Raw genomic sequence first — 27,819 nt, forward strand, 5'->3', positions numbered from 1 at the left:
AGATGAACCATGTTGCCATTTAAAGGCATCCCATAAGTCTTTTACAGGCAGGACCCACAACATGCAACTAGTTTACATCCAATACTGAATTCCAAAACATGTTTTGCCTTCTAAAGTCACCTTCATCAATGACACCATCATTATCTCGGTGGGGGGGGGGGGGGGGGGGGGGGGGGGTTAGGGTTACACTGCACCACTTTTCTGTCTCCATCCCAGCAAACTTTGGCTGGTGGAATGTGGTTTGGCCTCGGCAAGGTGGAAAAGTACTCAGCTGCCCCCCCCCCCCCCCGGTCAACCCGCTTTCACAACTTTATTCATCTGAACTAAAACAAGATGGAACTTTGGACGACGCGCATGTTGCTCAAAAACTAAACAACTGCACAAAATACTGGTAATAAAATAATTTCCCTTCACTGAATCACCTGTTTGAGAAAAATGACCTGAAAGGAAAGCAAAGAGGTTTTTATTGTCCTTTGTGTGTGTGAACGGAGCGCACGTGCACACACACGATGACAACGAAGCATTAAAAACTTTACTTCAGTTCAGTTTTGATTGATTTGTTTAGTCATTAAAGGAATGAACCACATTTTTAAATATGATTTGAATGACCCAAACAACAACAAATGATTTCAACCGTGTGAGGAACCACTTACGGATTTGTTTTTAATGTTTTCATTTTTGTATAATGATATAAACACTGTTAACTATAGTATGGATGTATTATGAAAATATAGTACATTACTACTGTATGGAAACCATATAAAGAATTGTTTTTCTTTGCTAAGCTATTATAATATATACTTTTGTAGCTCGTAAAGGTCCAGTTGACGTCATTCTTTGGTCTTAGGGACATTTTCCAGTTGGTCAGAGTTGAGCGGCGAACCCTCAACCGCCGCCACACCCGCCGCCAGCCCTGCTCGCTCCGAGACTTCCTGTCTCCCATCAATGTTCTCCTTCTTTCTCAGCTGCTGTGATGGAATCCCGTCTGTTTCCTGTTATGAGCAGCCGTTGCCTGGTTACAGTCAAAGGACCAAGAAGACGAGTGTCTGAAGCACGGCTCCCTGAGGAACACCTCCTCACTGTGGGTCACGTGTGGGTTTGGTTGCTCCAGGTCATTTCTATAAACATTTGTGTTAATCAACTTATGGGAATGTAGGAAGTAAAGTTGCCATTGATGTGTTTGCTGCTGTGGTTCACAAGGAGATGGACCCGTCACAGAAGTAGGAACCAAGTCTCCACGGGGGACCCCCCAAAACAAAACCGTTAAATATGATACAATTATGACATTCTAATAATGATAGAAAGAGTAATCACACAGCATGATAAAAATACATTTGTATGAAACATAAGTTGTCTTTATGCTGCTGGAGATGTTTTAACTTAGACATGAGCACCAGTGCTGGGGGCAAAAGTGGGGGCAAAAGCCCCGGGGTGGCGCCCTAACCCTGGCCCCGGGGTGGCACCCTAACCCTAACCCCGGGGTGGCGCCCTAACCCTGGCCCCGGGGTGGCACCCTAACCCTAACCCTGGCCGCGGGGTGGCGCCCTAACCCTAACCCTGGCCCCGGGGTGGCGCCCTAACCCTGGCCCCGGGGTGGCACCCTAACCCTAACCCTGGCCGTGGGGTGGCGCCCTAACCCTAACCCTAACCCTGGCCGCGGGGTGGCGCCCTAACCCTAACCCTGGCCCCGGGGTGGCGCCCTAACCCTGGCCCCGGGGTGGCACCCTAACCCTAACCCTGGCCGTGGGGTGGCGCCCTAACCCTGGCCCCGGGGTGGCGCCCTAACCCTGGCCCCGGGGTGGCGCCCTAACCCTGGCCCCGGGGTGGCGCCCTAACCCTAACCCTGGCCCGGGGTGGCGCCCTAACCCTAACCCTGGCCCCGGGGTGGCGCCCTAACCCTAACCCTGGCCGCGGGGTGGCACCCTAACCCTAACCCTGGCCGTGGGGTGGCGCCCTAACCCTGGCCCCGGGGGTGGCGCCCCTAACCCTGGCCCCGGGGTGGCACCCTAACCCTGGCCCCGGGGTGGCACCCTAACCCTAACCCTGGCCGTGGGGTGGCGCCCTAACCCTGGCCCCGGGGTGGCACCCTAACCCTAACCCTGGCCGTGGGGTGGCGCCCTAACCCTGGCCCCGGGGTGGCGCCCTAACCCTGGCCCCGGGGTGGCACCCTAACCCTAACCCTGGCCGTGGGGTGGCGCCCTAACCCTGGCCCCGGGGTGGCGCCCTAACCCTGGCCCCGGGGTGGCACCCTAACCCTAACCCTGGCCGTGGGGTGGCGCCCTAACCCTAACCCTGGCCCCGGGGTGGCGCCCTAACCCTAACCCTGGCCCGGGGTGGCGCCCTAACCCTAACCCTGGCCGCGGGGTGGCGCCCTAACCCTAACCCTGGCCCCGGGGTGGCGCCCTAACCCTAACCCTGGCCCGGGGTGGCGCCCTAACCCTGGCCCCGGGGTGGCGCCCTAACCCTAACCCTGGCCGCGGGGTGGCGCCCTAACCCTAACCCTGGCCCCGGGGTGGCGCCCTAACCCTAACCCTGGCAGGTATGGCCCTGGCAGAGACGTCCACCTTTCGCAGGTACGAGCAGTGTGGAAACACTCTCACTGTCCCAGAAGGTTAGCAGCCACCTACCCAAGATGAAAGCTCGAAATAGTGGATGCTAAAACTTTGATGATTTCCACCAAATCTAGTTCACTGTCAACAAAACCTGTTTACGTTCGTAATAGTCAGAATAAAGATACACAATAATGACGCTTGGTTGCTGGGCAACAGGACAAGTCAGGGTTAGAGGTTAGGGTTAACCCTAAACCCCTAGTTAGTTAGAGGTTAACCTCTAACCCTAACCCTAACCCTGTACTATCAGCTCTCTTTACAAAATAGAAACAGCCAAATTCACTGTGACCACATGGTTTGTCGAAGGTTTGGACAAGTTTTTTTGTTTGTTTATTTGCAAAGTAAATTAATTAATTGACTGAACTGGACTTGAATTATATTTGGATTCATGGTTAAAATAAAAAAAGTTGACTTTTTTCATCCAAAACGTCCATCCATGAATTAACTGAAAAGAAAATTAAAATAAATTTTAAAATGAGAAAAATCTGAATATTGTGTCCTCTTACAAAGTTGTATTTCTTAAGTGATCCCCCCCAACATAGCCTATAGCTAACAATAATGCCGGGTTGTCGGTTCTGACAGACCCACACAGCTTCCTAAAGCATCAGACCATCACAGTCAGCTTCCTGCTCTATAGGGAGAAATCATCCTTGATCTTTTTCTAATGTATACATCCCAAATCCTCCTGAAAGTATCCAAACCTCAGATAATCAGTCCACAGATGGCCATTTTAAATAAATAAATAAAAATGAACATTTAAAGATGTATTCTCTCTCAGACACAAAAACAGTCAAGTCCATTCTTGAATTTAATGAGTGAACCATGATAGACGTGGCTAGATTTAGATAAACCAGACGTAGAGCACCAGTATGTCGTGTTTATGTGTTATTGCCAAGCCAATAAATGTAAACATTTAACTCATACTAACACGTCAAATTCTGATTAACGCTTTAAATGTAAACAGTTGTTTTCCAAGTACTTTAGCCCCGAAACATTCCTTTTAAAATATGTAACGTCTGAAGTTCTTTGTGATTGTCCATTTTCAACACACCAGTCATCATTAATTAACTCATTAATATATTTCAGACATAAATGCACTTTAATTCGGAGATTCGCCTCTTCCGGTCCCCGCTGGGCTTTGTCTCCACCTAGTGGCCAAAAGGCAACGTGAACAAACGGGAGCTTTTCTAATGTTTTGCGTTTTTATTCACGAACCAATAAAGTAAATAAAAGCAATTTGCTATGTACGATTTGAAAAGAAAAGTTCACAGGAAAGAGGATTTTTTATACACACAGAACAAAATCTAAAGAAAACACAGGATTTATAACTAATCAAACTTAACTGTCACAACCACAAGATTTTAACTAGTTTAACCAGATCCCATGTGTCTCTAATCCAGTGTAGCTATAGTTGACAGTATGGTTGTCACTTTAAAAAAGATCAACATCAGTTTAACTCGAGTATAATTCAGGGCCAAACGGGCTAAAGAAATCCTGTTGACCAACATCAACATTTCAAATATTTAATCCATCTTCAACACGTGACAGAACAGAGACTGAATGTCAAAATATATTTATCCTGATAAAAAAACCTGAATGTCAGCATCTGCTACAGTCGAAGTCTGGGAAAACAGATGTCAGGGTCCCGCTGTGGGCAGCAGACGATCAGTGAACATCAGTGAACATCAGTGAACATCAGTGAACATCAGTGAACATCAGTGAACATCAGTGAACATCAGTGGGATTTGGAGCTTCAGCAGATTTAAATACACAACTGTGAGACAACACAACTGTGAGACAACACAACTGTGAGACAACACAACTCTGATGAGGAGATGTGCAGCATCAACATGGACATAAAGCAACCTTACCCAAAGGTGCTGACGCTCTGACGTTTAAGGCGGCGCTGGAGCGTTTGAGAGGTGCTGGATTGATGATCTCATTCACAGATTAAAAGAACACGAAGAAGCAGAAATAGATGAAGCATTTTCCCAGTGAATGTTCTGGAACGCTCACTTGCACAAGGCCGACACACCTATTCAATGGTGGAACCGCAGCAGTGTGTAAAAACTTGATTTACAACAATCAACCCAGTTCCATATTTTCCTTAATGCAACTAAACACCTAGAATAAAAAATACATGTAAAAAACACTGCATATAAAAAATTGGACGCTTTTGCATTAGAGTGTTATAAATCGACACTCAAAGCAGATTTTTTTAAATGTCAATGCGACAGAAAAAATGTGACCTTTGGCCAACAAAAGGAATGAGGTCACGTGTTTGAGGCCTTCTAAGTGCAGAATTCTTTAACTTGATTTGTGCAACTAACACTCTTCAGTCATTGGCTGAGCTGCTGCTTCTGGGATCGACCCCCAGAGGTCCACCTTCATCTGAGACCACAGGTCCTGTAAATAGACGCTCAGAGATGCACCAACCAACCTGGAGAAATCTGGGCTTGAATCAGGATGAGAGTTTGGAGTAACTTGGGGGGGAGAACTTCCGCTTCAGGTATTTGATGATGTAGAGAGGAAGACAGCTGACCAAAGTCACGGTGGAGACCTTCCACAGGAAAGGCCACGTTGTGATGAATGAGAGGTCTGTGAGAGCAGATGAGCACAGGAGCACGTCATCAGTGCAGGAGCAGATTTAGATGCTACGTCTGATGCAAAGTTGGTCACCACAGTGAAGCAGATCGAGCCACCGGTACTGTTTATCATGCATAGAACTGAAAAGGGGACAAAGCTGTGATGGAAACACGTCACATCAGTCCTGACAGATGGATGATGGGAAGAGAGGAGGCTTCAGAAGTGGCACACCTACCAAGGAAAGCTCCATAGGACACCCTGCCTAGCCCTGTTACCAACATACAAGAGTAAAACAGGAGCAGCAGGAAGAAAGACGTTACAAACACACACCTACAGGGGCGGGATCTCAACTACAGACCGCCTCAACTGTGCTCCAAAAACAATATGATTTCCATGGTGAAACAACAATGAAGAAACAAATGACGACATTACTGAACCTTTGGCTCTGCTAAGAAAATCTATTGTAAATCCAAAACATCCCAATTTTAAATGATGCTTCTAATAAAGTCCCAACGCACAAACACCCTAACCCTCTAACCCTAACCCTCCAACCCTAACCCTCCAACCCTAACCCTCCAACCCTAACCCTCTAACCCTAACCCTCTAACACTAACCCTCCAACCCTAACCCTCTAACCCTGACCCTCTAACCCTAACCCTCCAACCCTAACCCTCCAACCCTAACCCTCTAACCCTGACCTCTAACCCTGACCTCTAACCCTCTAACCCTAACCCTCTAACCCTGACCCTCTAACCCTGACCCTCTAACCCTCTAACCCTGACCCTCTAACCCTGACCCTCTAACCCTCTAACCCTGACCCTCTAACCCTCTAACCCTAACTCTCTAACCCTCTAACCCTAACTCTCTAACCCTCTAACCCTAACCCTCTAACACTAACCCTCTAACCCTGACCCTCTAACCCTAACTCTCTAACCCTCTAACCCTAACCCTCCAACCCTAACCCTCTAACCCTGACCCTCTAACCCTGACCCTCTAACCCTAACCCTCTAACCCTGACCCTCTAACCCTGACCCTCTAACCCTAACCCTCTAACCCTAACCCTGACCCTCTAACCCTAACCCTCTAACCCTAACCCTCTAACCCTGACCCTCTAACCCTGACCCTCTAACCCTAACCCTGACCCTCTAACCCTGACCCTCTAACCCTAACCCTGACCCTCTAACCCTAACCCTCTAACCCTAACCCTCTAACCCTAACTCTCTAACCCTAACCCTCTAACCCTAACCCTCTAACCCTAACCCTCTAACCCTAACCCCCTAACCCTCTAACCCTAACTCTCTAACCCTCTAACCCTAACCCTGACCCTCTAACCCTGACCCTCTAACCCCTAACTATCTAACCCTAACCCTCTAACCCTAACCCTAACTCTCTAACCCTAACCCTCTAACCCTAACCCTAACTCTCTAACACTAACCCTCTAACCCTGACCCTCTAACCCTAACCCTCTAACCCTAACTCTCTAACCCTAACCCTCTAACCCTAACCCTCTAACCCTAACTCTCTAACCCTAACTCTCTAACCCTAACCCTCTAACCCTGACCCTCTAACCCTAACCCTAACCCTCTAACCCTGACCCTCTAACCCTAGCCCTCTAACCCTAACTCTCTAACCCTCTAACCCTAACCCTCTAACCCTGACCCTCTAACCCTCTAACCCTAGCCCTCTAACCCTAACTCTCTAACCCTCTAACCCTAACCCTCTAACCCTAACCCTCTAACCCTGACCCTCTAACCCTCTAACCCTGACCCTCTAACCCTGACCCTCTAACCCTGACCCTCTAACCCTAACCCTCTAACCCTCTAACCCTAACCCTCTAACCCTAACCCTCTAACCCTGACCCTCTAACCCTAACCCTCTAACCCTAACCCTCTAACCCTGACCCTCTAACCCTAACCCTCTAACCTACCTGACCCTCTAACCCTAACCCTGACCCTCTAACCCTAACAGTGCTCAGTGCCACCGTTCAAAGTTCTACTTTGATCTCTAAAATATGCATTTTCTCTTTTCTACACTTAATTTGCAGCCTGAGACTTTTCCTGCAGTTTAGTTGTTGAAGCACTAATCTGTAAAATTAGGAACAATTTTATAAATCATTTTGGGTTTAAGTGCATGTGTGTGTGTGCATGTGTGTGTGTGCGTGTGTGTGCTTGTATTGAAACATCATTTCTATATGTTTTTTAATAATCGAATCAAATCAAGAAAAAAGAAGAAAACTCACCAAAGTACTCGTTCAGGAAGGCCAGGGAGGCCAGGTAGCAGGCCAGGCTGAAGAACTGGGCCGTCACCATGAGCCAGTGCCAGGTCCGGATGGTCAGTGCCACCATCAGCAGCTCTGTCAGGATCAGAGCTGTGAACGAGATGGCCACCACGTGCACAAACTCAGACTCGAAGAGCACCAGCGCGCCGTACATGAGGATGCCCCCTGGTGGCACCAAACGGAAGGAGTCAGAGCTGGACTGTTTCACACAACAACGTGGTTTGAGATGAACGAGATAAAAACTTCTGGCCCAAAGAACAACCTCAAAAATATCAGGTTCATGGCAGGACTTTAAGGGTTGGAAGCTCGAATCCATAGAATTCACAATATACAGTGGAACCATTTGAAATAAATTCTGCTGATTTTTATGCTGATTCCAAAAGTGTGTTTGTTTCTAGCAGGTCCAGTTTTTCCTCCAAAGCTTCCCCTCCAGACCACGTGACCACGACTGGACTCCTCTCAAGCTACGGGACAACTGGTTGGTGCCGTCCCCGTTGAGCCAACAGGTCAGTGCTGGCAGTACCCTGGAGGGGTCCGTGGAACTAGAGGGGGTCTGTGGAACTAGAGGGGTCCGTGGAACTAGAGGGGGTCCGTGGAACTAGAGGGGTCCATGGAACGAGAGGGGGTCTGTGGAACTACAGGGAGTCCGTGGAACTAGAGGGGGTCTATGGAACTAGAGGGGGTCTGTGGAACTACAGGGGGTCAGTGGAACAAGAGGGGGTCCATGGAACTAGAGGGGTCAGTGGAACTAGAGGGGTCAGTGGAACAAGAGGGGGTCCATGGAACTAGAGGGGTCAGTGGAACTAGAGGGGTCCGTGGAACTAGAGGGGGTCCATGGAACTAGAGGGGGTCCATGGAATGAGAGGGGGTCTGTGGAACTAGAGGGGGTCTGTGGAACTACAGGGGGTCAGTGGAACTAGAGGGGGTCCATGGAACTAGAGGGGTCAGTGGAACTAGAGGGGGTCCATGGAACTAGAGGGGTCAGTGGAACTGGAGGGGGTCTGTAGAACTAGTGGGGTCCATGGAATTACAGGGGGTCCGTGGAACTAGAGGGGGTCTGTGGAACTAGAGGGGGTCCATGGAATTAGGGGGTCCGTGGAACTAGAGGGGTCAGTGGAACTGGAGGGGGTCTGTAGAACTAGTGGGGTCCATGGAATTACAGGGGGTCCGTGGAACTAGAGGGGGTCTGTGGAACTAGAGGGGGTCCATGGAATTAGGGGGTCCATGGAACTAGAGGGGGTCTGTGGAACTACAGGGGGTCAGTGGAACAAGAGGGGGTCCATGGAACTAGAGGGGTCAGTGGAACTAGAGGGGCCCGTGGAACTAGAGGGGGTCCATGGAACTAGAGGGGGTCCATGGAACGAGAGGGGTCAGTGGAACTGGAGGGGGTCTGTGGAACTAGTGGGGTCCATGGAATTACAGGGGGTCCGTGGAACTAGAGGGGGTCTGTGGAACTAGAGGGGGTCCATGGAATTAGGGGGTCCGTGGAACTAGAGGGGTCCATGGAATTACAGGGGGTCCGTGGAACTAGAGGGGGTCTGTGGAACTAGTGGGGTCCATGGAATTACAGGGGGTCCGTGGAACTAGAAGGGGTCTGTGGAACTAGAGGGGGGTCCATGGAATTAGGGGGTCCGTTTAACTAGAGGGGTCCATGGAATTACAGGGGGTCCGTGGAACTAGAGGGGGTCTGTGGAACTAGAGGGGGTCCATGGAACTAGAGGGGGTCTGTGGAACTAGAGGGGGTCAATGGAACTAGAGGGTGTCCGTGGAACTGGAGGGGGTCTGTGGAACTAGAGGGGTCCATGGAATTACAGGGGGTCCGTGGAACTAGAGGGGGTCTGTGGAACTAGAAGGGGTCCGTGGAACTAGCGGGGGTCCGTGGAATTACAGGGGGTCCGTGGAATTACAGGGGGTCCGTGGAACTAGAGGGGGTCTCTGGAACTAGAGGGGGTCCGTGGAACTAGAGGGGGTCCATGGAACTGGAGGGGGTCCATGGAACTAGAGGGGGTCCGTGGAACTGGAGGGGGTCTGTGGAACTAGAGGGGTCCATGGAATTACAGGGGGTCAGTGGAACTAGAGGGGGTCAGGGTCAGGGTCGGGGTTAGGGTCAGGGTTAGGGTCCGTGGAACTAGAGGGGTTCCATGGAATTAGGGGGTCCGTGGAATTAGAGGGGGTCCATGGAATTAGGGGGTCCGTGGAACTAGAGGGGTCCATGGAATTACAGGGGGTCCGTGGAATTAGGGGGTCCGTGGAACTAGAGGGGGTCCATGGAATTAGGGGGTCCGTGGAACTAGAGGGGGTCTGTGGAACTAGAGGGGGTCAATGGAACTAGAGGGGGTCCGTGGAACTGGAGGGGGTCTGTGGAACTAGAGGGGTCCATGGAATTACAGGGGGTCCGTGGAACTAGAGGGGGTCTGTGGAACTAGAGGGGGTCTGTGGAACTAGAGGGGGTCCATGGAATTACAGGGGGTCCGTGGAACTAGAGGGGGTGTGTGGAACTAGAGGGGGTCCGTGGAACTGGAGGGGGTCCATGGAACTAGAGGGGGTCTGTGGAACTAGAGGGGGTCCGTGGAATTAGGGGGTCCGTGGAACTAGAGGGGGTCCGTGGAACTAGAGGGGGTCAGAAAAAACTGGACCTGACAGAGCAAAACTGAGAGCAGGATTGGATTGGATTGGGCACCCAAACATGAGTCAGCTCGTAGAAAGGGGACTGGAACATTCAGTGACCAGACGGTGTGAATGACTAACTTTGACATTCTAAACAGCAGCTTTGGAAATCCAAAAGAAAACAATAATTAGGGAAGAGGTGACGGATACAAAACGGATGTATGATGTAACCATTCAGATGTAACTTACCTTGGTAAACACTGATCAAAACCCATATAAGAAAAGTCTTAAAAGATAACGAGCGCCCCTGAAAGACAAACATATCAGCTCACTCGTGCAACAACGTCTTCCACTAAATGTTTAACGGACTTTGAATTGTAAAACATACATATTCAAAAGGTCCCTGCTACCTTGGTGAGGTCTTTATAAAGCTCCGGGTAAAGAAGAGCCATATCTGGCTTTACATCTTCATCTAAAACCAAGGAGAACACGGGAAACATGGTGTAGATGGTGGCATACCTGCACAGGTGGAATACAGAAGGATGAGGAGTAACTGCAGATCTTTATGATGCACGAGGCAGATTGATTAGAAACAGCAGAGAACATGAGCCTACCCCACCATGAGGAAGCCCTGGTACAGGGACACAGAGGCAAAGTAAAAGATAGAGGAGAAGACAGCCTGGGGGGGGAAAACAAGACATTTAGAACTGGAACAGGGCACACCTTCATCCAAGCCATCTTCTCAGGGTCAGGGTGAGGGTCAGGGTCAGGGTCGGGGTTAGGGTCAGGGTTAGGGTCAGGGTCAGGGTTAGGGTCGGGGTTAGGGTCAGTGTCAGGGTCAGTGTCAGGGTCGGGGTTAGGGTCAGGGTTAGGGTCGGGGTTAGGGTCAGGGTTAGGGTCGGGGTTAGGGTCAGGGTTAGGGTCGGGGTTAGGGTCAGTGTCAGGGTTAGGGTCAGTGTTAGGGTCAGGGTCAGTGTCAGGGTTAGGGTTAGGGTCAGTGTCAGGGTCAGGGTCAGTGTCAGGGTTAGGGTCAGGGTTAGGGTCGGGGTTAGGGTCAGGGTCAGGGTCAGTGTCAGTGTTAGGGTCAGTGTCAGGGTCAGTGTCAGTGTTAGGGTCAGGGTCAGTGTCAGGGTTAGGGTCGGGGTTAGGGTCAGGGTCAGGGTCAGTGTCAGGGTTAGGGTTAGGGTTAGGGTCAGGGTCAGTGTTAGGGTCAGGGTCAGTGTCAGGGTTAGGGTCGGGGTTAGGGTCAGTGTTAGGGTCAGTGTCAGGGTCAGGGTTAGGGTCGGGGTTAGGGTCAGGGTTAGGGTCAGTGTTAGGGTCAGGGTCAGTGTCAGGGTCAGGGTTAGGGTCAGTGTCAGGGTCGGGGGTTAGGGTCGGGGTTAGGGTCAGGGTTAGGGTCGGGGTTAGGGTCAGGGTTAGGGTCAGTGTCAGGGTTAGGGTCGGGGTTAGGGTCAGTGTTAGGGTCAGTGTCAGTGTTAGGGTCAGGGTTAGGGTCGGGGTCAGGGTCAGGGTTAGGGTCAGGGTCAGTGTCAGGGTTAGGGTCGGGGTTAGGGTCAGGGTCAGTGTTAGGGTCAGGGTTAGTGTTAGGGTCAGGGTCAGTGTTAGGGTCAGGGTCGGGGTTAGGGTCGGGGTTAGGGTCAGGGTTAGGGTCAGGGTCAGTGTCAGGGTTAGGGTCAGTGTCAGGGTCAGTGTTAGGGTCAGGGTTAGGGTCGGGGTTAGGGTCGGGGTCAGTGTCGGGGTTAGGGTCGGGGTTAGGGTCAGTGTCAGGGTCAGTGTCGGGGTTAGGGTCGGGGTTAGGGTCAGGGTTAGGGTCGGGGTTAGGGTCAGTGTTAGGGTCAGTGTCAGGGTCAGTGTCAGGGTCAGGGTTAGGGTCAGGGTTAGGGTCGGGGTTAGGGTCAGGGTTAGGGTCCGGGTTAGGGTCAGGGTCAGTGTCAGGGTTAGGGTCGGGGTTAGGGTCAGTGTTAGGGTCAGTGTTAGGGTCGGGGTTAGGGTCAGGGTCAGTGTCAGGGTTAGGGTCGGGGTTAGGGTCAGTGTCAGGGTCGGGGTTAGGGTCAGTGTCAGGGTCGGGGTTAGGGTCAGGGTTAGGGTCGGGGTTAGGGTCAGTGTTAGGGTCAGGGTTAGGGTCAGTGTTAGGGTCAGTGTTAGGGTCGGGGTTAGGGTCGGGGTTAGGGTCGGGGTCAGGGTCAGGCTGCAGTACCTGCATGGTGGAGATGATCATCCCTCTGTGCATGACAAACTGGCCCAGCGCTGCTGAGCGTTTGTAGCTGTTCCTGCCGTGGACCATGATCAGGCGACCGATGTGCTTGAACTGAGTGATGGAGAAGTCTGCAGCCAGAGACGCCTGTTTACCTTCCTGGAACAGATGACGAGGAATGTTTCTCTCTACTATTGATATTATTTAAACCATTTCAAACCACAGAAAGGCAGAAAATTAAACCATGGAGGAATATTGTTCCACCGTTAGACAATAAAACTAGTTTGTGTACTTTATACTTTACCTTTCCTTCAATTCCAATACCACAATCTGCTGCCTGGATCATACTGACATCATTTCCTCCATCACCTTAAGAAAAAAAGCCTTTATTACATAATTTGATTAATACCAAGCAAAGAGAAGCAGGAGTTAGGCTTTAATGACTGTTCTGACCATGTGGACATGGGTTCTCCTGCATCATGTGAGAGGTTCTATGACACAGCACAGTTATGGGTCGTTTATCTGCGGGCAACAAGCCTCCACACGGCTGAGCTGAGGGTCAGGGTCAGGGTCAGGGTTAGGGTCAGCGTTAGGGTCAGGGTTAGGGTCAGCGTTAGGGTCAGGGTCAGGGCTAGGGTTAAGGTCAGGGCTAGGGTCAGGGTTAGGGTTAGCATTAGGGTCAGGGTTAGGGTTAGGGTTAGGGTTAGGGTCAGGGCTAGGGTCAGGGTTAGCGTTAGGGTCAGGGCTAGGGTTAAGGTCAGGGCTAGGGTCAAGGTTAGGGTCAGGGTTAGGGTTAGCATTAGGGTCAGGGTTAGGGTCAGGGTTAACATTAGGGTTAGGGTCAGGGTTAGGGTCAGGGGTAGTTAGGGTCAGGGTCAGGGTTAGGGTCAGGGTTAGGGTCAGTGTCAGGGTCGGGGTTAGGGTCAGAGTCAGGGTAGTTAGGGTCAGCGTTAGGGTCAGGGTTAGCGTTAGGGTTAGCGTCAGGGTTAGGGTCAGGGTCAGGGTCAGGGTTAGGGTCAGTGTCAGGGTCGGGGTTAGGGTCAGGGGTAGTTAGGGTCAGCGTTAGGGTCAGGGTTAGGGTCAGGGTTAGGGTCAGGGGTAGTTAGGGTCAGCGTTAGGGTTAGCGTCAGGGTTAGGGTCAGGGTTAGGGTCAGGGTCAGGGTTAGGGTCAGGGTCAGGGTCAGGGTTAGCTGCGGCCACATTCATCACTTGCCTATGGCACAGGTTCTGTTTGCTGTGTGCTGCTGGAGGAGCGTGACTATTTGGGCCTTCTGGGTTGGGGAACAGCGACAGCAGACCACAGCTGGACACTGGCACGCCAGTTCGACAAACTCATGCTCATAATAACGCAAACACACCTGGAAAACAGCAGATAGGCAGATGCTAACTGATGGACATGAAAAGAAACTCCAGAAGAATGTCTGTTTATTGTGGGCTTATTTTTAAGGCTCCCAAACATCATGACTGTGACTGACGCACCTCTAAGGAGTCTCCAGAGATGACCAGAGCACAGTCATGTTTCCTCCTGAAGGCATTCAGCTCCAGATGGGCTTCTCCCCTGGTTGAGACCTGCATGACAGCAAATGGACAGCTGAATGAACTGAATGTGGTTGATGTTGAAGTTAACATGCGTCATCACGAAGACAGCAGAGGAAAACCAGAAATGAGGCATACTGGTTTAAAAACATGGATGTCTTGGTTTCTGGAGACCAAATGGGAGCTTTTGGCTATGCAGGTAGCTGTCTCCAGTTTGTCCCCAGTCAGCATCCAGATCTGAGGAGGGAAGAAAAAGCTGCTAATGAGGAACAGGCTGCTGCTCCCAGAGAGCAGCTCGTTAGCAAAGCAAATATTCAGAATACAGATGTCCACATACAACTTGCATTATCAACAACAATTTTGATTCAAAATTAATAAATCTTATTTTTTTTATATATACAGAATTTGAACATTCTTGGAAATATCATTAACATTTTAACAAAACATTCAGGAAGGATTAGAAACTAAGAACAGATCAATTTTAACAGTTGTTTTATGTTCTCTTGCACCCAGAGTTGGGTTAGGGTTAGTCTCTCTGGCCAGTTTAGGGTTAGGGTTAGGGGTTAGGGGTTGGGGTTAGGGGTTGGGGGTTGGGGTTAGGGGTTGGGGTTAGGGTTAGGGGTTAGGGTTAGGGTTAGGGTTATGGGTTGGGGTTAGGGGTTAGGGGTTAGGGTTGGGGTTAGGGTTAGTCTCTCTGGCCAGTTTAGGGTTAGGGTTATGGGTTGGGGTTAGGGGTTATGGGTTGGGGTTAGGGGTTAGGGTTGGGGTTGGGTTAGGGTTAGGGTATGGGTTGGGTTAGGGTTAGGGTTATGGGTTGGGGTTAGGGTTAGGGGTTAGGGTTAGGGTTAGGGTTAGGGGTTAGGGGTTAGGGTTAGGGGTTGGGGTTGGGGTTGGGGTTGGGGTTGGGGTTAGGGGTTAGGGTTAGTGGTTAGGGTTATGGTTAGGGTTAGTCTCTCTGGCCAGTTTCTTTACCCCAGTTACAGTCACAGCTAGAGTCCAACCTTAATTCCAGCATTTCTGAGCTGCTCCAGTGTTGGTCGGACATCTGCTTGGAGCTGGTCCTCCACACCAGTCAGACACAGAAGCTCCATCTCTCTCTCCAGGCTCTCCACCACGGCTGCAACCTTCAGGGCTCGATCATGGACACTCAGCTTTGCCTGGTTGTAGCGGTTCTGCACCAACCAGAAGTAACAGAAGACGTAGGAACTTTAAAGGGTCTCAAATACACAAGATTGTTCCGATGGGATCCAGTGGACAGTCAGCTCCCACCTCAAAGTCCTGATACTGCTCCTCCGACAGAGACTTCTTTGCCACCACCAGTGTTCTCAGACCTTCTCTTGCCATGTTTCCACACTTCAACAAGAAGAAAAAAGATTTGAGTTGACATATCAGCTAACTGCTAACAGAACCAAGCCTCCTTAACTCTGTCATGATATTCTTGAAAAAGTCGTCCCCAAAAGTGTCTAATTTAGCTGTGCAGGAGGGAATCATAAGAGCTCATCATGTTTAGGGCTCTATGGAGTCCACAGCACAACCGACGAGGAAGATTTACGAGCCCGAGTTTTCATGTGAGAAGACCAAAGGTGGCACCATAGTCAGGAACATTCTTGCACCATGGGCAACCACTACGCTAACAGGACCGAGACTAGCGGAGATCATGGACGTGGGACACCGCTGCCATTAATAGTCAGGTATGACGGCAGCATGAAACAACACTGCTGGATTATGTTGAGCTCAAAGGAGAAACAGCAGAGGAACGTGCAGCAAATGTGGAGGACTTTCCTGCTGCTGCCTCCATCACTATTGAAAAGGGTTAGGGTTCGGGTTAGGGTTAGGTTAACACTTGAAAACTGGCAAGATTAACCAGAATTATCCCACTTTCTTTCTTTCATCTTTTTTTCATGAACTTCTTTTTTACCCCCAAGATGGATAGAAAACAATATAATTAAGTTGATTTTAAGACATAAAAGAGGCTGCAGGCCAACTGGCCCATCGCTGAACCATCAGTAGATGTTGGAGATCAATTAAGAGTTACACTTTAGCAAAACGCTCCCGACTAGAGCTGCTGTTGATGTCATTCACTAACTAGCATCAAAACCAGGTCAAAGATCAATGACAAATTTTAGTAACAGTGAATTCGATCAGAAAACGGTATAACTAACTAACTAACTAACTAACTAACTAACGAATTAATTTAAAACTAGGGAAATGGGTGTTAGAACATTTCAAAGTTACCAGTATTTTAAGAATAAAGTAAATCTCAAACTAAACTCCAGTAGTTTGAAGGACAGTCGAGGTTCTGGAGAAGAAATCAGGACCTGAATATTAGTGAGCAACTCTGAGCCATCAGATGAGTTCTAGTTATAGATAATATGGTTGAAACAATAACACCCCCCCCACCCCCACCCCCCGCCTCACACCCCCACCTTCCCCCCCACACACACCAACCCCCACCCCCACCCACCCATCGTGGGGGCTGTATCAGTACACCATGGACAGGATTGTCAATAACAGCATATTGCTACCGACTCCACAGATCAATGGGAATATTGTAGTTTTGTTCCCGACTCCACAGATCAATGGGAATATCGTAGCCTCGGGTCCGGACCAGAGGACGCTAAGACCAGGGTGGACGCCGTCCATATGAAACACCAGTGGGTGAACCTGGGCTGCTGATGGGTTATTGATAAGCAGAGAGACGGTGGGAAATAAAGCCATTGGTGGAGAATATGACATACTGTAATTAATTTATGTAGGTCACTAATTAAATGAAATTGTGCCCCCAGTGCTAAATGACTCAATAATGCCAATATAATTATGAACGTGAAGCACACGATCCACTATGGGACTGCTACAGACACGGCCCGTTGACCCCTGGATGGTTGTCCTTATTAATAGAGGACACGGGACACTTCCATATACCAGATGATATCAACCGGATTGTGAAATTAAAAAAATAAAAACAGTTGCTAATTTTATAGGATAGTGTAAAGATTACTGGATATTATATCGCTCAGAACAGGGGTCTGCGAGAGCTCTGCCCAGCAGAGGTTTGAGCAATACGCTAATATAATTTGTATAAGCATTTTATTAAACAAAGTGGTCTCTTGTTCTCTAAGAAAATAAATTCAGACTCAAAAGCCATTATGCTCATTAATGAACTGGGCATTTTCAGATGGAACATTTTCAGACGTCTTTATTATCGTGTCTTCCTGAAGAGGAAACCAGGACAACAAGGAGCCGGAATAACTGCTCACATGTACTTTTCTACTCCACATTTCAGTGAAGAAGTGAACTTCACCCTTTTTACACAGGCAGTTTTTGCCCCCTAAGAAATACAACCAGGGCCATTCCCAACCAGATGCAAACGCCGTCTTCTGCTTCAAATATATACTGAAGAGCATTATTGGGAGGGATTTTGCATCATGCCTCTTTTCCAGGAAGGAAGGAAAGACATTAAATCAAGGCATCGATTAGAGCAGGTATAGAAATCAGTCCTGAAGAACCTGTACTTCCCTTGAAGCTGGGTCAGGGTTAGGGTCAGGGCTAGAGTTAGGGTCAGAGTTAAAATCAGGGTCAGGGTCAGGGTTAGGGTCAGGGTTAAAATCAGGGTTAGGGTTAAAATCAGGGTTAGGGTCAGGGTCAGGGTTAGGGTTAGGGTCAGGGCTAGAGTTAGGGTCAGGGTTAAAATCAGGGTTCGGGTCAGGGTCAGGGTTGAAATCAGGGTTAGGGTTAGGGTCAGGGTTAAAATCAGGGTCAGGGTTAAAATCAGGGTTAGGGTCAGGGTTAGGGTTACCTCTTCTTCCAACCAATCGTTATACTGGACAATGGTCGCCATGGCAACATCTGCACCCTTCATGTAGAAGGTAATATCTCCAGTTGACTCTTCCTAAAACAAATGACAAATGAAATGAGTGATTTTCCTGACAACAGAAGCTTTTAATAGCTGAACTGTCTCGTCTCTCACAATGAACAGAATTTTACACCTCAAACAATTCAGTGTAAAAAATACTGAATGTTTTGATTGTTCATTTTTCTTTTATAAATTAGAAAAACAGTTCTCTATATGTGCTTTATTTAAAAGGCATCATTCAGAAATCAATCCCACCCGGACGATGATGCCCATGCGTTTGCTCTCAGACGTGAAGGGGAAGGTCTGAAGGATGGAGAAGGACAGAATCTGTCCCGAGGGAGTCTTTAACTGCAGGGAGCTCAGGTCCCTGGTCACCAGGGTCAGGCCGACGCTCCGGGTCCACCGCACCAGCTCCACCTGGAGGGACAGGGAAAGCTTTTCTCCTTGCTCATAAAAGTGGATTTAAAGATTGGATACATATCACACTTATGTTCAAATAGATCAGAAACATAATTAGTTGGTTAGGGTTCAATATAACTAACAATTCATATTTTTACTAAATGAATAAATGCACCTTTTTCAGTTGAAGTAATACGACATACGTGTGGAAAAAATACATTTGTAGAGGGTTAGAAACTGTTGCTTTTAGGTTTACGGTTACTGATTAAAGACTCATTTTAACTCAGTGTTTTCACATAATAATTAAGGCAGGTATGAAAGAATTATTAATTATTATTATTATTATTAAGCACATATAAAAGAGAAAGGTAAAAACAGTATAGAAAATGAAAACAACCACTCATTTCCTGTCTCTGGTGGACAGATCCATCGGAGGGTTGCAGTATGTTCACATCTGGAGAGCTCTTCTCATTCATTTCTCCCCAGCAGGAAGTGCACCCCCCCAACCCTAACCCCCCCCCCCCGTGAGTGTTCAGCTGCAGACGCCTCGATAGGCTCATTTTCAATAGCTCACTCAAAAGGTTTTTATTCTCTGACCTACATGTTGGAGCTTCCTGCTAATACCCATCACTTCTATAAAAAAGGGCCGGTTATATTTATCAAACACAACTCTATCATCAACCAGCTCTTTAATCCACTTTATCAGCTCTTCACAAATAAAAATGTCCATTTTGATGCTGACTGCATGTTAATCTTCAGTTAATTAAGGCAAAAATCTAGAGACTGATCGGAAAAACTCAAAATACTTTCTATATATTTTGTATTATAAAACAGATGGACACTTCAAATCAGCAGCAGTTCATATGATTCTGTGAAAAATGAATGAACAATATTCTAATACTATGATGCTAATAATGGTCAAATTGTGTTGCTCCACTGCTCAGAAATATTTAATTATAAAAAACAGGTAAAAGGGAACTGAAAATGTAAGTAGGTAAGAAGGTGGCTGATCCCACTGCTTTGTGTAACCCTAACCATAACCCTAACCTAACCCTAACCCACTGCTTTGTGTAACCCTAACCCTAACCCACTGCTTTGTGTAACCCTAACCCTAACCATAACCCTAACCATAACCCACTGCTTTGTGTAACCCTAACCCTAACCTAACCCTAACCCACTGCTTTGTGTAACCCTAACCTAGCCCTAACCTTAACCCTAACCTAACCCTAACCCACTGCTTTGTGTAACCCTAACCTAACCCTAACCCTAACTCTAACCCTAACCTAACCCTAACCTAACCCTAACCTAACCCTAACCCACTGCTTTGTGTAATCCTAACCCTAACCTAACCCACTGCTTTGTGTAACCCTAACCCTAACCTAACCTAATCATAACCTAACCCTATCCCACTGCTTTGTGTAACCCTAACCCTAACCTAACCCTAACCCACTGCTTTGTGTAACCCTAACCCTAACCATAAGCTAACCCTAACCTAACCCTAACCATAACCTAACCCTAACCCACTGCTTTGTGTAACCCTAACCCTAACCCTAACCTAACCTAATCATAACCTTGTAGCGGTCACTTGTATATCATAATTCACCATCATTGTTGCCCTGCGCGTCCTGTTTCCCCTGCTCCTCTAGCACCACCAATACCGCTTCGACGCACACGGTCTGGCCGGCCCGTTCGAGCCCCGACTCGTTGACTGTTATTGCTTTGCGATGGTGAATTCTGGGGGGGGCATGTGTAGCGGTCACTTGTATATCATAATTCACCATCATTGTTCATATCTGTTCCATTGCCATAGTCCTGTTGAGCATTTTGCTATGTATGAGTTCCTCATTCGCTCGCGCTATTTGCCGACAACTAAGTCGGGTAATTTGGCACGGCCCCTTTAACGGACCGTGGGAGTTGAGGGGCGGGGGTGTGGTTTTTCCCGCTCTGATTTGATTTTTTCCTACTTCTTGTTGTGGTTTCAATAAAAGACACACACGATTGTGTGTCAATGGAAATCTAAGTTGTATTGCCTTTACTTCGCAAACGCAACACTGGTGACCCCGACTCTCGCTGGACGTATCATTCAGTGACTTTTATTTCCGACCATGGCGACGAATGCAGTTTCATTGAAGCTGCCGGAGTTTTGGGAGACTTCGGCGACTGCGTGGTTTGCTCAAGCGGAGGCACAGTTCGCGCTGCGAGAAATCACCGCGGATGAGACCAAATATTATTATGTGGTTTCTGCTCTTGGGAGTGCTACAGCATCCAGAGTGGTAGGCATTCTTAAACAGCCACCGCCGGAGAACAAGTATGGCACTTTGAAGGCTCACCTCTTACGAACGTTCGAACTTTCCAACGCAGAGAGGGCTAGCCGCCTTTTCTCTTTGCAGGGGCTGGGTGATTCCAAGCCTTCCGAACTAATGGACAAAATGTTAGATCTTTTGGGTGAACACAAGCCCGATTTTCTCTTCATCCAGCTTTTCCTGCGACTGCTGCCTCCCCAAGTGCGGGCTGCTTTGGCCAACACAGCAATCTCGGACTGCCGTGCGCTTGCTGCTGAGGCGGATAAATTCTTCCTCGCCTCCCAACCGACCTATGTGGCTGCGTTCCTCCCGGCTGGCGCAGACGGTCCTGTGGTTGACGCTCCCGCTTTCACAGCTGCCGCAGCGGCTCCTCGGCATCAACAGGTTTCTGGGCTGTGCTTTTTCCATGCACGGTTTGGGGTCAAAGCCAGGCGGTGCCGCCCTCCATGCAGTTTCACCGGCCCACCTCCGCAGGGAAACGCCAGGGCCGGCGCTCAGCAGTAGCCATGAGCGTCGGCCAAACTGGCAGGCTGCTGTTCATCCAGGACTCTCTCTCCAGACGACGGTTCCTCTGTGACACAGGTGCTCAGAGGAGTGTCCTGCCAGCGTCGAAGTTGGACATGCTGTCCGAGTCCCATGGGCCCCCTATGGAAGCAGCGAACGGCAGCCCCATCCGCACGTATGGGGTGAGGTATGTGGAGTTGTGTTTTGGTGGACAGCGTTTTGGATGGAACTTTGTGACTGCCAAGGTGACTGTGCCACTGATTGGTGCAGACTTCCTCTGCGCTTTTGGACTTCTGGTTGATGTCAAAAATAGACGCCTTGTGGATGCAGTCACTTTCTGTTCGTATGAATGCACTCTTGGTGTTACAGACTCAGTCAGGCTTTCCAGCATGCTCCCCACTGCAGACATTTTCCTTCGCCTCCTCACCGAGTTTCCTGCTCTGACTCAGCCCACGTTTTCATCTGCCACGGCCAAGCATGGTGTGGAACACCACATCGCCACCACAGGCGCCCCTGTGCACGCTCGGGCCAGGCGTCTGGACCCGGCCAAGCTCTCCATTGCTCAAGCGGAGTTCGAGACAATGGAACGCCTGGGCATCATTCGCCGCTCCAAGAGCCCTTGGGCATCACCTCTGCACATGGTGGAGAAGCCGGGTGGGGGTTGGCGGCCATGTGGCGATTACCGCAGGCTCAACGATGCCACCACCCCGGACCGTTACCCTGTCCCGCACATACAAGATTTTTCCGCGCATCTGGCTGGGAAAACGGTCTTTTCGAAGGTGGACCTTGTCCGCGGCTACCACCAGGTACCAGTCCACCCTGCCGATGTCCCCAAGACAGCGGTAATCACCCCGTTCGGCCTGTTTGAGTTTTTACGGATGCCTTTTGGTCTTAAAAGTGCAGCACAGACTTTTCAGCGCCTGATGGACTCCGTCCTACGCGACCTGCCATTCCTATTTGTGTACTTGGATGACATCCTTGTCGCAAGCACGTCTCAGGCTGAGCACGTGGCACACCTCAGGGCTCTTTTCCAGCGCCTCAGCCAGCATGGGCTCATCATAAACCCGGCGAAGTGCCAGTTTGGACTGTCTACCATCGACTTCCTGGGCCATCACGTGACACGGTACGGAGCAGTTCCCCTGCTGGAAAAGGTGGAGGCCATCGCGAGCTTTCCCCGCCCAGTCACGGTCAAGGCGCTCCAGGAGTTCCTGGGTATGGTGAATTTTTACCACCGTTTCCTCCCCCGGGCAGCGGACCTCATGCGGCCACTGTATGACTGTTTGAAAGGGGCGGTTCCCAAGCACATGGTTGACTGGTCCGACGTGCGACAGCGTGCATTCGAGAACGTTAAGGCTGCTCTGGCCAATGCTACACTGTTGGCACACCCATTGCCTGACGCGCCAATCTCAATCACCACGGATGCCTCGGATTACGCAGTGGGTGCGGTGCATGAACAATGGGTAGAAGGTGCTTGGCAACCCCTGGCCTTTTTTAGTAGGCAGCTACGACCCAATGAGCGGAAGTACAGCACGTTTGACCGTGAGCTCCTTGGCCTCTACCTGGCCATTCGCCATTTCCGTCCTCTGCTTGAGGGCAGGTCTTTCACTGCCTTTGTGGATCACAAGCCCCTCACCTTCGCGATGGCAAAGACGGCAGAACCATGGTCGGCTCGGCAGCAGAGGCACCTTTCCTACATCTCCGAGTTCACCACGGACATTAAACACCTGGCTGGTAAGACCAATGTCGTTGCGGACTGCCTCTCCCGGGCCATCACAGGCGCTGTCCATGTGGGACTTGACTACGGACAGATGGCAGTGGACCAAACCACAGACAGTGATGTCCAAGCTCTAAAGTCTGCAGCCACGGGGCTGCAGCTGCGCGAGGTTCCTTTTGGGAGCACTGGTGTCACGCTTCTCTGTGACGTCAGTACCGGTCAGCTACGCCCTGTTGTGCCCACGGTTTGGAGGCGGCGTGTGTTTGATTCAGTCCACAACCTCTCCCATCCGGGGAGGAAGGCTTCTCAACGTCTTGTGGCTGCTAAATTTGTTTGGCATGGGCTCAGAAAGGACGTCAGGGATTGGGCTGCCATGTGCGTCGCATGCCAGCGCTCAAAGGTACAGTGCCATGCTAGGGCCCCGCTGGCCCCATTTCCGGTGCCAGAGCGACGTTTCGACCATGTCCATGTGGACCTGGTTGGGCCCTTTCCCCCTTCCCGCGGCTGCACTTACCTCCTCACAATGGTGGACAGGACCACCCGCTGGCCGGAGGCGGTGCCCCTGCAGTCGGCTACCTCGGCCGAGGTGGCACGTGCGTTTATTGGGACTTGGGTTGCCCGTTTCGGTCCCCCTGCTGACATCTCATCTGACCGTGGCTCGCAATTCACCTCTGAGCTCTGGACTTCTGTAGGGGAGAGCCTAGGGGTGAAACTGCATCACACAATGGCATACCACCCACAGGCCAACGGCATGTGTGAGCGGTTTCACCGCTCCATGAAGGCTGCTCTTCGGGCGTCTCTGAAGGACAGTAGCTGGGTGGACAGACTTCCTTGGGTCTTGTTGGGGCTGCGCACCGCCCCCAAAGATGACCTGCAGTGTTCCTCGGCGGAGATGGTGTATGGAGAGCCACTGCGGGTGCCAGGTGAGTTTGTCCCCAACACTACAGCGCCTTGGTCTGCGAGCGCACAGCGTGCAACACTCCTTGATGCTGCCAAGGTTTTTGCACCCATCCCTGTTTCCCAGCATGGTTTGCCACCATCCCATGTCCCACCGTCCTTGGAGAGGGCAGACTATGTTTTTATCCGCCATGATGCTCATCGAGGCCCGCTGCAGCCACCTTATGATGGGCGTTTTCGTGTTTTGGAGAGCGGGGATAAGCATTTTCTGCTCGACGTGGGAGGCCGACCTGAACGTGTTACGATAGACCGCCTCAAGGCAGCTCACTTGGACCTTGGTCAGCCAGTTGCCACAGCCGTGCCCCCGCGGCGTGGACGCCCCCCCCGCTCGGCCCAGTCCTCTGAGAGGAACACAGATCCCTGAAAGCTCTGTCAGTGCCACTGACCGCCCTGCGCGTCCTGTTTCCCCTGCTCCTCTAGCACCACCAATACCGCTTCGACGCACACGGTCTGGCCGGCCCGTTCGAGCCCCGACTCGTTGACTGTTATTGCTTTGCGATGGTGAATTCTGGGGGGGCATGTGTAGCGGTCACTTGTATATCATAATTCACCATCATTGTTCATATCTGTTCCATTGCCATAGTCCTGTTGAGCATTTTGCTATGTATGAGTTCCTCATTCGCTCGCGCTATTTGCCGACAACTAAGTCGGGTAATTTGGCACGGCCCCTTTAACGGACCGTGGGAGTTGAGGGGCGGGGGTGTGGTTTTTCCCGCTCTGATTTGATTTTTTCCTACTTCTTGTTGTGGTTTCAATAAAAGACACACACGATTGTGTGTCAATGGAAATCTAAGTTGTATTGCCTTTACTTCGCAAACGCAACAACCTAACCCTATCCCACTGCTTTGTGTAACCCTAACCCTAACCCACTGCTTTGTGTAACCCTAACCCTAACCCACTGCTTTGTGTAACCCTAACCCTAACCATAACCCTAACCATAACCCACTGCTTTGTGTAACCCTAACCCTAACCCACTGCTTTGTGTAACCCTAACCCTAACCTAACCCTAACCCACTGCTTTGTGTAACCCTAACCTAGCCCTAACCTTAACCCTAACCTAACCCACTGCTTTGTGTAACCCTAACCTAACCCTAACTCTAACCCTAACCTAACCCTAACCTAACCCCAACCTAACCCTAACCCACTGCTTTGTGTAATCCTAACCCTAACCTAACCCACTGCTTTGTGTAACCCTAACCTACCTAATCATAACCTAACCCTATCCCACTGCTTTGTGTAACCCTAACCCTAACCCACTGCTTTGTGTAACCCTAACCCTAACCTAACCCTAACCCACTGCTTTGTGTAACCCTAACCCTAACCATAAGCTAACCCTAACCTAACCCTAACCATAACCTAACCCTAACCCACTGCTTTGTGTAACCCTAACCCTAACCCTAACCTAACCTAATCATAACCTAACCCTATCCCACTGCTTTGTGTAACCCTAACCCTAACCCACTGCTTTGTGTAACCCTAACCCTAACCATAAGCTAACCCTAACCTAACCCTAACCCACTGCTTTGTGTAACCCTAACCCTAACCTAACCCTATCCCACTGCTTTGTGTAACCCTAACCCTAACCCTATCCCACTGCTTTGTGTAACCCTAACCCTAACCTAACCCTATCCCACTGCTTTGTGTAACCCTAACCCTAACCTAACCCTATCCCACTGCTTTGTGTAACCCTAACCCTAACCTAACCCTATCCCACTGCTTTGTGTAACCCTAACCCTAAGCCTAACCCAATGCAGGTTAGTCAGACTGCACAATAAACAGAACACCCGCTAACACAATCTGAATATTATATATTCTGAGATGTATATTGTATTCACCCTCTGTACTATGTACAGGTACACAGAGGCCGAGTATCCATTTATCTGGATTATTGTAAATATACATCCTCTTTGTATATTCCATTTGATTTCTATTTGATTTTATCTTATTTTTCTCTGAGTGCTTGTTGCTGTTGTTGCACTGTAAATTTCCCCGTGTGGGACAATAAAGGATCTGAATCTGAATCTGAATCTAGTTCGGGTTAGGAAGAAAACAACAAGGCATTTATTTCCTTGTTTACCTGCTTATATGCTTATAGGAGCCAGTAGCCCCCGGCAGAGATAATAAAGGCTCTAAGGTTAGATAGGGACCAGCTCATGATCTGACAGACCAAGAAGGTGCAATGACCTTGGTTTTCATCTCCTTCATGCTAACTCATTTTATAGGACAGGCTGAGCAGTCGAGTCTAAACTATTGCTGCCAGAAGCATGTTGGCAACACCTGACGCTGCAGTCAGTGAGTGAAGGACATGAAGCAGGAGCAGCCAGAGGTGGCTCAGAGGCTGGAGGATTGCAGCACCACCAAGTCCACCAGCAAGTCCACCAGCAAGTCCACCAGCAAGTCCACCAGCAAGTCCACCACCAAGTCCACCTCCAAGTCCACCACCAAGTCCACCACCAAGTCCACCTCCAAGTCCACCACCAAGTCCACCACCAAGTCCACCACCAAGTCCACCACCAAGTCCACCTCCAAGTCCACCACCAAGTCCACCACCAAGTCCACCACCAAGTCCACACACCCATGTGCGCACACTCACACCCACACCCACCCACACACACCCACCCACACCTACACACACACACCCACCCACACACACACCTACACACACACACCCACACCCCAACCCACACACACACACCCTTGGCTCAAAGCAGTTCAAAGACATAATGATGGAATTATCATTGCTAACAAATCTGCTGTTACACAAACTATCTCTTTGGTCTTAACTGACCTCATCTGACCTGACCTTGACATCTTGACCTCATCTGACCTTGACTGACCTCGTCTGGGCTGGATGCTTGATAGGTGCGGTTCTCATCACTGAAATCCTGGTCTGCTTCAGCGGACTCTGTCTCCCTGGTCCCACCGGCACGGGGCTCATAGACAGGAGTGACGTTGTGGCACAGAGCGATGGCCTTCACCGCCTCGTGGATGCGACTGCTCACACTCTTTCGGACTTTAGGGCCAGAAGTTTGTGTCTTCCGTGAAGGAGTTGAACCACTGGTGCTGCCACTGGGGGGCTGGGAGGTCACCTGGCAACCCTGACATGTGATGAACAAAAGAAAGAATGAACAGAACCTGTTGGGAAGCAGGAGAAAACAAGACAGTGAAATGTACTCGAGATGTTAAAATAAAGCTTTCATGAAAGAGAGATGTCACACATCTTCCTTCGTTCCTGTTCAAACTAACGGATATCTAGAAATCAACAGAGATTTTTATTGTGATATTATGGCTTCTGAGTAGTTGATGTGTACCAGACAGCCAATTGACTGAGATTAACTATTTGATTATATTGGCCATCATAAGGGTTATTATCAATAATCATTATAAGGGTTATTATCAATAATCATTATAAGGGTTGTTATCAATAATCATTATAAGGGTTGTTATCAATAATCATTATAAGGGTTATTATCAATAATCATTATCAGGGTTGTTATCAATAATCATTATAAGGGTTGTTATCAATAATCATTATAAGGGTTGTTATCAATAATCATTATAAGGGTTGTTATCCATAATCAATTGCTCTCAATTGTCTCACAGCAACACACAAAGTTCCCTGTGTAGTGCTTGCATGTTCTCCACGTGCACATTAGGGTTCCCCGTGCACATTAGGGTTCCACGTGCACATTAGGGTTCCCCGTGCACATTAGGGTTCCACGTGCACATTAGGGTTCTCTTTAGATACCGTGAGACATGCATCTGAGGGGAAAGCTACTGGAAATTGACCTTAGGTGTGAATGAGTGTGAATGGTTGTTTATCTCTGCATGTTAGCCCTGTTAGGCCTGATTGGCATGTTAGCCCTGTTAGCCATGTTAGCCCTGTTAGGCCTGATTGGCATGTTAGCCCTGTTAGGCCTGATTGGCATGTTAGCCCTGTTAGGCCTGATTGGCATGTTAGCCCTGTTAGGCCTGTTAGGCCTGTTAGGCCTGATTGGCATGTTAGCCCTGTTAGCCCTGTTAGGCCTGTTAGCCATGTTAGCCCTGTTAGGCCTGATTGGCATGTTAGGCCTGTTAGCCATGTTAGGCCTGTTAGGCCTGATTGGCATGTTAGCCCTGTTAGGCCTGATTGGCATGTTAGCCCTGTTAGGCCTGATTGGCATGTTAGCCCTGTTAGGCCTGATTGGCATGTTAGCCATGTTAGGCCTGATTGGCATGTTAGCCCTGTTAGCCCTGTTAGGCCTGTTAGCCATGTTAGCCCTGCGACCACGTGAGGGTT

The 27,819-nt window shown here is 49.6% G+C and overlaps 1 protein-coding gene across 4 annotated transcripts in view; it reads right to left on the minus strand.

Annotated features, from left to right (window-relative positions):
• Positions 1-3,394: 3,394 nt before the first annotated feature.
• atp9b (ATPase phospholipid transporting 9B) overlaps positions 3,395-27,819 on the minus strand; it is a 48,900-nt gene continuing 24,475 nt past the window's right edge. The window contains exons 15-30 of one of the 4 annotated variants that reach the window (XM_029844860.1): positions 26,378-26,638; positions 17,919-18,080; positions 17,607-17,699; positions 15,080-15,163; positions 14,812-14,982; positions 13,949-14,047; positions 13,754-13,843; positions 13,488-13,632; positions 12,579-12,643; positions 12,278-12,433; positions 10,695-10,759; positions 10,491-10,599; positions 10,330-10,387; positions 7,435-7,638; positions 5,431-5,463; positions 3,395-5,207 (exon numbers count right to left, since the gene is read on the minus strand). In XM_029844860.1, the coding sequence (XP_029700720.1) occupies positions 5,071-5,207; positions 5,431-5,463; positions 7,435-7,638; positions 10,330-10,387; positions 10,491-10,599; positions 10,695-10,759; positions 12,278-12,433; positions 12,579-12,643; positions 13,488-13,632; positions 13,754-13,843; positions 13,949-14,047; positions 14,812-14,982; positions 15,080-15,163; positions 17,607-17,699; positions 17,919-18,080; positions 26,378-26,638 (1,932 nt within the window). In that variant the 3' untranslated portion in view covers positions 3,395-5,070. Of the gene's footprint in view, positions 5,336-5,430; positions 5,464-7,434; positions 7,639-10,329; positions 10,388-10,468; positions 10,600-10,694; positions 10,760-12,277; positions 12,434-12,578; positions 12,644-13,487; positions 13,633-13,753; positions 13,844-13,948; positions 14,048-14,811; positions 14,983-15,079; positions 15,164-17,606; positions 17,700-17,918; positions 18,081-26,377; positions 26,639-27,819 lie in introns of those variants that run through there. The other 3 variants (XM_029844859.1, XM_029844861.1, XR_003890211.1) reach the window with 3 other exon arrangements.

Source organism: Takifugu rubripes, chromosome 12 (genome assembly GCF_901000725.2).
Source record: "Takifugu rubripes chromosome 12, fTakRub1.2, whole genome shotgun sequence".
NCBI lineage: Eukaryota > Metazoa > Chordata > Actinopteri > Tetraodontiformes > Tetraodontidae > Takifugu > Takifugu rubripes.